Here is a 10,676-nt window from a genome sequence, read left to right on the forward strand (position 1 = left end):
AATATGCTATTCAGGTCTCTTTCTCTTTGTAGCACCCACACATTTGATCGAATGTGTGTCTTGGTGTCTCAGACACCGGCACCACGTCCACATTTTTATTACATTCAATTAATTCATTTTCTCAAATTATTACTGTTGTGGACGTGTCATCCGTGCTTCTTAGCTCTTTCTTGCTTCTTAGGAGAGAAAAGATAGAAATTATAATCTAATGAGAATGTTAATTACATCAAAGGTACAATGTGGCTTACATAGCAGATGAGAATAACTACCAGCTAATTTGTAACTAACTTTTATATATCTAATATTTGGAGTTGTGTCTTAATTTTCATATTTTTCTTGCATTTGTTTCAGACAGGAACTCACCCAAAGCTCACCACTGTGAGGAATATCAATCGTTTTCGGGATCAGGTAAACTGCGTATGATGAGTTAGTTTTACTCTAATAAACACCTGTGATTCTTTTGTTAGTTATTGAATTAAGTTAAATAATTAGAGATCCTGGATAAATATTAAAATTGCTGCTGAATGCTGATACTGTGCTAGTAAATACTTATGCCGCCAATTTTGATCCATTTGAAGATCTTTATTCTTACGACAACTGTGTTAGGTTGTAGTCGTGAATAGTTAAGTAGTAAGTTAGTACCTCAGTCCCTCTATTAACTAGCTAATGTACGTTATAGTTCTTGATCTATCCTTCAATTTTTGTTTGTTTGTTAGAAAACACTTAGAAATTTTATTTTTTATTTTAAATTTTTACAAATTGAATAATTTAAATCTGCTTGAAATTCATTAAGATGATCGTCGAATTTCACTCAACAAAACAATTTCAAAATTGGCCCCTCTCCAAATTTTAATCTCACATCCTACATTTCTCTTCCGACTTTATCAAGTTTTATTAAATTTTTTACTTATGAACTTTTGAATTTGATTCATGTTCCAAATCCATCACAAACCCCTGGATATTTTGATAAAAAATTAAAATGTAAGAGTTTTTGGTAGAAGAAAATTGACAGCAGGACCAAATTTGGTTACTTGATTGGCTTGAAAAAAGCCGAGGGTAGGGACAAAAGTCACACTATAGTCAAAACGAGAGAAATCAAATTGCAATTAGTCTAAATAATTATATTGAAAAGGATCTGAATATTGGAATTGTGGTGTTGGTTTCCTAGATTAGCTTCAAAGTAATCAGCAAGCTTATGTTTGAAACTGCAAAAACAGTCGAGAGTTTATCTATTACAAATTAATGACTCTACTAAATAACTTTTGTTGCATAATACACATCTTGTTTGAATTTTATTATTAATTCAAGTCACTGGATAGTGTTTTGAATGACTTCCACTTTGTTTTCTCCCCTTGCCTCTGATAGGTGTTTACCTGAAAAAATAAATACCTTGTTTGGGTGTAGGTGTCTTACTTTTAGTTTTTTGTGTTGTAAACCAGTATTTTCATCCTCACATCGAACTTTCACCTCTAGGCTCTATTCATAAAATAGCTTGTTTTCCCTTCATGTTATGTTTCCTTATGTCTTTACAGTTGAAATCATTAGGATTCTCATATGACTGGGATCGTGAAGTATCTACCATAGAACCTGATTATTACAAATGGACTCAATGGATCTTTCTACAGCTTTTAAAGAGAGGATTGGCATATCAGGTTGAGCATATGCATGACAGCTACTTAGAAATTGTGCTTGTTTCATTTAATTCTTGAGTATTGATGATCTTATGGTGTTCTTAACTTCATATTAAAAAATTCAGGCTGAAGTTCCAGTTAACTGGTGCCCTGCACTAGGCACGGTGTTGGCCAATGAGGAGGTTATTGATGGTGTTAGTGAACGCGGTGGTCATCCTGTTGTAAGAAAGGTATACTGATTCATGTATATTTCTTTCTTTCAAGTTACTTTTTTGGGTGGTTTTTCTCTTATGGTCGTTTGAATGGTTTCATAATCTTTACAGTGTCGTTGTTTATTGCCAAGCAGCCGATGAGGCAATGGATGCTCAAGATTACTGCATATGCTGACCGTCTTCTGGAGGATTTAGATGACCTTGACTGGCCTGAAAGTGTAAAAGAAATGCAGAGAAATTGGATAGGGAGGTCAGAAGGGGCTGAGTTGGAATTTTACATTCTTGATGGTGATGGAAAGGAGAGAGACATACAGATTATTGTATATACTACCAGGCCTGATACGATCTTTGGAGCAACGTATTCATCTATTCAATTTTCTAATATATTTTATAAATTTTATGTATATAAGATAAAGCACTCTTGAAATTGACTATTTATCAATTTCCTGTTTGCTTTGTATGTGTTAGTTACTTAGTTGTGGCACCAGAGCATTCCTTGCTGTCATCATTAGTTTCCTCTGCCCAGAGCAAGCATGTAAGTTATGCTGTTTCATTGGCTAATTTATTAGAAGGATTTTAATTTGAATCATGGAAGATAAGGAGATGGTGATTATTAGGGATTTTAATCACAGGTGGAGGATTATATTGACCTTGCCTCAAGGAAGAGTGACCGTGAGAGAACAGAGCTTCAGAAGGAAAAGACCGGAGTCTTCACTGGTTGTTATGCAAAAAATCCAGCAAACGGGGAAGCCATTCCAATATGGGTGGCAGATTATGTTTTGGGGAGGTGTGTGTACATAAGTATCATTTAGAATGCGGATTGCATTATGGATTGCTAAATATTCTATGAACACATGATCAATGCAGTGTACAATGATATTTGTGAAGTGTATATGACACCAGAATATAATCGTTGTTACTGTGGCAGTTATGGAACAGGAGCAGTCATGGCTGTGCCAGGACATGATTCACGTGATTATGAATTTGCTTTGAAGTATGACATTCCTATTCGCTGGGTTGTGATGCCAGATGATAAAAGCACTAATGAGTCTGGAAAGGCTTTTCCAGGTGAAGGTATTATTGTAAATTCATCAAATACGTTAATGGGGCTCGACATTAATGGTTTGTGTAGCAAAGAAGCTGCTCTAAAAGTCATTGATTGGGCAGAGAAAAGTGGCAATGGAAAGAAAAAGGTTCACACATCAAATTATAGTAAGCTTGTTCATTTTATTGGAAAGTTGTTTTTTATGGTTTGTATAATATGAAATACATTGTTCATCCTTCAGGTGAACTACAAGTTAAGGGACTGGCTTTTTGCTCGGCAGCGTTACTGGGGTGAACCTATCCCTGTCATCTTCTTGGATGACAGTGATGAAGCTGTCCCATTGCAGGAGACTGAACTGCCCCTTATTCTACCTGAATTGGATGATTTTTCTCCCACAGGATCAGGGGAACCTCCTCTGTCTAAGGCAGTGTCATGGGTAAGTTTATACCAATAATTACTTTCTTTCTTCATACTTTGTTATCTATCAAGGTATAATGGCAATTGGATTCTTTTTATCATTGACACAAATTTGAATGGTTTATAGAAATCTTGAAATTAAAATTTCCATAGATAAAAACATAGTTACACTGATCTTGATTTGACTGGTTTATCAGACAGTAAACCTACCAACCTTGTATTTGTTGTCAATGAAAGAGAAGACTAATAGTCACATGCCAGTGGTCATTTTCAATATCTATCTACACGAGTTGCTCTGTAGATGATTTGTCTTACATGTAAACTAAATAGTTCTTTGAGTAGGAATTCTGCTAATATCATTTAATATTTCCTAATGCATAAGCCACATAACAAAATGTTCTAATTTATACGGAAACTGAAAGACCTGTAGTAATAGGTCCTATGCTATTGAAATTTTGTGGCAGTGCAAATCATTTTATCACTTCTAAAGTTCTACTTGGGACGTAAGTTAAATTACTTAGATAATTCTGGGTGTTCTGTTTTTGTTTTCTTAGCTTGTTTTCCCTCCCACTGTAATAGTTGTTTTATATTTTTCTGGATGGTACTACTTTTAGGTGAAAACTACAGATATATCTGGAAGACAAGCTACTAGGGATACAAATACCATGCCACAGTGGGCTGGTTCATGCTGGTAAGTCATTGGGGAGGATCTTGAATGATATTGAATTATTATTAAGCACTAAGCCACTAAGTCATGTTTTTGTGGCTAAGTTTAGTAGTTTTGTTGTCTTTTTTCAGGATTTTTAAGCATTTGATACAAATGAAAATAAAATAAATTTCTGTTTGTGTGTACATGTCATATTTTCTTTTATTATCCCGCCCAGGTACTATTTGAGATTTATGGACCCAACTAATTCCAAAGAACTGGTTGATAAGACAAAAGAAAGGTTTAGCTTCAACTAATTTTGTCTTTCTTTTCAGTAATTACTCATTATCCATTTATTGCTGGTTTCTTATATTTTACTTCACAAATTCTTTCTGATTAAATTTCCCCACTTCTAAATTGTTTTTCTCTTACAGGTATTGGGGTCCTGTTGATGTGTATGTTGGTGGTGCTGAGCATGCTGTTCTCCATTTACTGTATGCTAGGTTCTGGCACAAGGTCTGTATTTGATTTCAGTCTCAGTCTGGAACATGTTGATTTGTGATTTGTTTCACTCTAAGCCATGAATTTAACCTGTATGTGGAGCAGCTATGTCCCTGTCACTCTTATTCCATGATATCTAGTAAGAATGTTTGAATAGTCTCAAATAATAACGTGCTTGTGTCCTTCTCAAGTTAGCATTCTTGATGCAACATTACTCTTATTATAGAGTTTGGCATGCAGATATAGCAACAAAGATTCATTATGTCGAGTTGTTTTTTTAAACTACAATTTTCCTTTTTCATTATTGATAGTCATAGAAAAGAGAAGGTAGCCACAGCTGAAAGAGACTGTTCATTGTAAAAGGAAATCAAACAATTCTTCTAGAAGTTTAATAAATAATTGCCAATTTGGTTGAGTAGTAGACTGTTGATTGATCATTTTAGGATTGAAAAATCCACCAATTAGGGATTGAAATGAGTTCAATAAGGCATCAAAAGCCTCTTATATATTGTTATTGTTGGTGCAATATTTCAGCATATTTAACCGAGTTTTCTATCTCAGGTTCTCTTTGACATTGGTGTTGTGTCCACCAAGGAACCCTTCCAATGTGTCATAAACCAGGGGATTATCCTTGGGGAGGTAATTTCATTTCTTCTGCTTGAAATTTGAGGAGAAAATACTTAAGCAATCGTCACAATTTTCTAATGGTTTGAATGACAGGTTCAATATATGGCTTGTAGGGATGAAGATGGAAATCTGATATCTGCTGATTCTGCTGATATGTTGAACGGACATAATCTAGAAAGAATTTCCGAGGAAAAGGTTTCTCAATTAAGTTTCCATTTTCTCAATGTATTCCATATTTGTAAAAGTTAAAATTTTGGACCTAATTTTTTTTCTTGACAATAATTTATATATTTTTTTTTTTTGGAGTGTAGGTCATGAAATCTGGGGATTCTTTTGTCCTGAAAGAAAATCCTGGCATACGTTTAGTTGCCCGGGCTCATAAAATGAGTAAAAGCAGGGGAAATGTTGTTAATCCTGATGATGTCATTTCTGAGTATGGTGCTGATTCTCTTCGTTTGTATGAAATGTTCATGGGACCATTGAGGTAGGTTTGAGTCGTTTGACCTTGAACCCTATTAATTATGGCATATTGTGGAGATTGGTCCTTAATCAAAACATCATTCTGTTTTTATTCTGCCCCTTTTAACATTTATGAATAATACTAGCAACACACTCTTTGACACACATTTTAGCACACTCTCTTTTATTGGTTAAAATTCACATGGGTCCTAACAAAATTAGATGGGACCCACAATTTGGTGGGACTCATGTAAATTTCAACCAATAGAAGAGAGTGTGTTGCTAGTACTCTACATTTATTTCTTTATGGGAAAGGAGCACTACAAGGCTGTGGATATTGTTCAAATATGGACTTTCACCTCACATAACTTTTCTCCTTGATTTTTATTTTCCTTTTAACATATTCCTAGAGACTCAAAAACATGGAGTACTAGTGGCATTGAAGGAGTACATCGGTTTTTAGGTAGAACTTGGAGGCTGATTGTTGGCTTACCTTTGTCTGACGGCACATTTAAGGATAGAACTATATCAGTTGATGAGGAGCCTACTATAGAACAACTTCGTTGTCTTCATAAATGCATTGCTAAGGTCAATATCTGAATTTTTAATGATTTTGTAGCGTCTTTTTTTTAATGGATTTAGCGTGCCAATCTGGGACAATTGAGCTAAGAATTTACTTTCAGTATTCAGGTGACAGAGGAAATTGAAGGCACACGGTTCAATACTGGAATTTCTGCAATGATGGAGTTCCTTAATGCAGCATATAAGGTATTTATCTATTTCTACTTCAACTGTTTTAAATTTTAATCTCCAAGGGAAGCCTTGGATATTGGAGTTCCTGCTATTTGTCTAAAAGATAACGGGTTCATGTTGTGAAATCACTCTCCTATCTGCTTTACAAATACAAGATAAAGCTGCCTACTTTAGGCCCACTATGGCTCTTCCTGAGACGTCCGCTGCCTACATTGAGTTGTATTCTTTTAATATCCCCGTCTCCGAACTGTCTTTTCTTTTCCCTTTATTTTGCTTTTCTTGGATGGGGAAGGTAGGCAACATTTGATAATGTCATGAATGGAATGGCTATTCCATTCCATTTCAATTTTTGATAAGCTGGATTTCAAGCAGTAATAGAAAATTAAAATTTCCCATGATAATAATAACCTTACATAGCAGGGATGGTGATGACATTAGTATTGACAGTAGGACTAGTAGATGGTGGTGGTGGAAGCTGTGTATCAATAAGTGGTGTGGTGATGGTAATTGCATTGGGCGTGGTTTTAGCAATGGTGGGTGGGCTTGGTATGAACATATGATTCCAGGAATGACCTATAATATGCTCTTGCCAGTTTGATTCTCTGAAACATAGGGAGTGTTATTATGGTCATTGTTACTTGAATTTTGGTCCTGAAATTTCATTTTAGAATTTATTCTTGTAGTACATGAATCATATTGGTTTTCTTTGGAATAGGGACATATATAGAGTCTAGTGAATTTCTCATGTTTGAGGGAACAAGAACTTTAGAGACTAGATCAGGAAAAAATTATTTTATAGGTGATGAACAGTTATTTGATCCTGAAAATCACTTAAATTGTTTTGATCTTATTTATGTTTGGTTGCATGCAATAGGAATCAAAATGAAAATATGCATCTTCATATATATATATACTTTATGGTAATGCACGACACACCTTTATGAAGTGTCCTGTTCTTAGCAAAAAAAGCACTGTGTTCGGGTTTTTATTTTTATAGTAAAAGTGTTCCTTTTTTACTATGTCCCTCTCCGTTACTCATTTCCTTTTCTTAATTATCAGTTAATTCCTTCATTCCCTGTTACAGAGACTCGGTATAATCTCTATATTTTTCTTGGCATATATTTTCAGTGGGATAAACATCCAAGATCAGTGGTTGAGGCTTTTGTTTTGCTGCTATCACCGTATGCGCCACACATGGCCGAGGAGCTTTGGTCTCGTCTAGGGCACACAACATCATTAGCCTATGAGCCTTTTCCTAAGGTATGAATCTTTAGAACCATTCCTAGTCTCTCACGACTTGTCCAGTTATGTGTTACTGATTATCAATTTCTTTTATTGATGGAATACTATCTCCAACAACATGAAATAGACATTTCATTCTGATACTCATTCCCATTACAATTACTGATTACCCCGAAAAGGTGTTTCAGGCTTTCTTGCCGGGATTATAACTTTTAAATATTTATCTCATAGGTATCGATTTTATAATTACATAGGACAAATTGTCGCGTAGTGCTAAATGGTATAACTTTCAACAAGTCTTAGTACACAGCCACTACTTATAGAAAGTATTCTTTCTTAATGAGATTAAGTTTTTTATTAATATTTTAGCTTACAGTTTTATGAACAAGGTAATAGCTTGTTTGTTTTGGCGTTCTTCCATCCACCAAACAATATTATGAAAATGAGCGCGAAACAGTGACTTATGTGATGAGCGTGAAACAGTGACTTATTTGGGGCGGTGATACGATGTGATACACTTGTAGGATCAAGATTTCACAAACATGACTGTCATTCTTTTTGCTAAAATGAGAAAATCCTGATCCAATGACTTGCTAATATTGTGTATTATGACTTGCGCCATGCCACAATGCCCCCTTGTTTATACAGTACTTGTTAAAGTTTAGTCTCTAAGACATGGTCTATGAGATTTTGGGTGCCTGCGGATAATGAATTTGATACCCTATTTTTATTAGTCATATATATATATATATAAATTGATTATCAAATGTAGATAGTCTTCGAAAAAGTTCATACCAAACTAAAACCAAAACCAAAATTATAGCAAAATTAGTTATAAATGTATCTATCAATCCAAACATATAGTAGTAACATCTTACACTAACAAAACATTTATCCATATATTAATCTTTGAATATAATCCTTCTTGCATTTTTTACGGAAAAATCATTAATAATTTGTTTATAATCATGATTTTTTTTTTAAATTATTTTCAATCAAAATCAAGACAACTATTTAATCTATTTTGCAACTTTTTAGATCATAAATAAATTTTTTAACATTTTCAATTTAGAAAAACTTCTATAAGAAGATGCAACAGTAACAAAAATAGTTAATATTATGTATAAGTTATGCATGCATTAGGAAAACAACGAAATGTTTTAGTAGAAAAAGTTGTGCCCCTAAAAATTTGGGGATTTGTGTGGTCGCACCTCTCGTACACCCTCAGGACCCCCTCGGTCTGAGATATACCATGGGAAAAACACTCCTGTAGATGCCATCATGTCAATAATATGTTGAATATCATTTCAGAAGACAACACTAATTCATATTTATATTAATATTATCTTCTAAAAATTGAAATCTATTATAATATTAGATGTCTAATCCTAATTAAATAAGGAAATATAGAAATCAGTTCCTAAGAGATAATCTAAATTACAATAGAAAAAATAAAATAAAATTTTGATGTTGATGTGAATGATATCTTAAAAGCAAAGCACTGATTTTTATTTATGCTGATACTAGCCTTATAATCCTAAATAAATAAGGGAACAAACTATGATATACAAGGAAATATAATAATCAATTCTAACAGTTTGTCTGGGAGCAGGATTTTGGAGGGGAGGAAAGACTTATTTTTTGTTTTGAAATTAGGCAAATTATAAAATGTTTCGAAGAATAAATGAAGTGTGATTGAAATGTTATGTGATATTATGATCATATACCATGTCATTCTCTTAATTTGTTTAAATCTCAAATATAGACTTGGCCCTTCAAAATCCTCCTCCCAAACACATCCTAAGTGATAATTTAAGATACTCTAAAATACTAAGATTCAATTCGGATATTATAAGATAAGATTTTTTTTTCTAACTAAGATTTTTTTAACTATTGTAACCATACTTGAGGTAAATAATTCCTAAGTTACACGCAAGTGGGAAATATTTTTCCACTTACATCTGTATGACCATAAAATCAATATTTCATGCATGTATAGGGTTGTCAACTTTCACGATATACTAATGGTCTTGTAGCCGAGGTTTCCTTTATAATTGTTGAATAGAGTTAATTGAGCATATATAGTAAAATACAAGTTATTTACTCAGACAAATTTTTAAATACCTACACTGTGGTTGTGAAGAGGATCAGTCGGGAGGTGATATTTTAGTAACACGATATTTTGAACTCTTTAAAAGGGGATGTTTTCCAGGTTGAGTTTTATTAAATGTTAATCAAAAGGACTGAGTGTCATATCAATGCACTAACAGTGATCATGTCTGTTATATGTTGTAAATGCAGGCGAATCCTGCTTATCTGAAGGATTCAACAATAGTCCTACCAGTTCAGATTAATGGCAAGACAAGAGGTACCATCCAGGTTGAAGAAACATGTACAGAGGAGGATGCTTTTGCATTAGCATCTAGTGATGAAAAGCTATCCAAGTATTTGCATGGTCAATCTGTCAGGAAAAGAATTTATGTCCCTGGCAAGATCTTGAATGTTGTTCTGGACCGTAAAAACATCAAGGTTGGCGTACAGTAGCTACTTTCTACTGTGTACATTTCTACTGGAAGCAACAATCAAAATTTATATTTTGGTTGTGCTGATCAACTTCCTAACTGCCCTGTATCCACTGAAAGATCAAAGCATATCTAAAGACGGCAGCATTGACTGGAGAGTCAACGGTAAGCGACACCAGCTAGCCAATTATTCATCCCATATCACTGTTAATAGTAGAAGTAGAGCAGCAACGATGTTTTCCAGCATGCTTTTGATCATTAAAATGCTCTGCCTGCATATGTAACCAAATTACTCTATGTTTATGTACCTTCTTATTTATTGTAATATTTTTTTTTAATTGTTGTAAAATCTGGTATAGTTTTAGTCACATTAGGTTTATGTTTGAATGAACTTTCCGTATTTGCATCAACGGGTCTATGATGATCTAGGAGGAATCTCATGAAGCGGACAACATCAAGTCATGTCTTGATGTTTCAGTGTGAGACATTGATGACAAAATCCAAAATTATGGTAAGGGCATTGCTACAAAGGGCAGTAGATGTACCAAACATACCGGTGATGTAAATTGGGTACTTTGCATTTAATGTTCCAAAATCTCCTAAGATACGAAAAAAAAAAAG

At 34.0% G+C, this 10,676-nt stretch overlaps 1 protein-coding gene across 1 annotated transcript in view; it reads left to right on the forward strand.

The window, feature by feature from the left end:
- The window catches only part of LOC101493021 (leucine--tRNA ligase, chloroplastic/mitochondrial), an 11,263-nt gene extending 870 nt beyond the window's left edge, over positions 1-10,393 (forward strand). The window contains exons 3-20 of the mRNA XM_073363435.1: positions 338-408; positions 1,533-1,652; positions 1,757-1,861; positions 1,978-2,201; positions 2,312-2,378; positions 2,476-2,630; positions 2,772-3,036; positions 3,130-3,324; positions 3,920-3,996; positions 4,190-4,252; positions 4,386-4,467; positions 5,014-5,091; positions 5,173-5,274; positions 5,391-5,563; positions 5,949-6,126; positions 6,229-6,306; positions 7,420-7,551; positions 9,835-10,393. Coding sequence (XP_073219536.1) covers positions 338-408; positions 1,533-1,652; positions 1,757-1,861; positions 1,978-2,201; positions 2,312-2,378; positions 2,476-2,630; positions 2,772-3,036; positions 3,130-3,324; positions 3,920-3,996; positions 4,190-4,252; positions 4,386-4,467; positions 5,014-5,091; positions 5,173-5,274; positions 5,391-5,563; positions 5,949-6,126; positions 6,229-6,306; positions 7,420-7,551; positions 9,835-10,077 — 2,408 coding nt within the window. The 3' untranslated portion in view covers positions 10,078-10,393. The remainder of the gene's footprint in view (positions 1-337; positions 409-1,532; positions 1,653-1,756; positions 1,862-1,977; positions 2,202-2,311; positions 2,379-2,475; positions 2,631-2,771; positions 3,037-3,129; positions 3,325-3,919; positions 3,997-4,189; positions 4,253-4,385; positions 4,468-5,013; positions 5,092-5,172; positions 5,275-5,390; positions 5,564-5,948; positions 6,127-6,228; positions 6,307-7,419; positions 7,552-9,834) is intronic.
- Positions 10,394-10,676: the final 283 nt, after the last annotated feature.

Source organism: Cicer arietinum, chromosome 7 (genome assembly GCF_000331145.2).
Source record: "Cicer arietinum cultivar CDC Frontier isolate Library 1 chromosome 7, Cicar.CDCFrontier_v2.0, whole genome shotgun sequence".
Taxonomy (NCBI): domain Eukaryota; kingdom Viridiplantae; phylum Streptophyta; class Magnoliopsida; order Fabales; family Fabaceae; genus Cicer; species Cicer arietinum.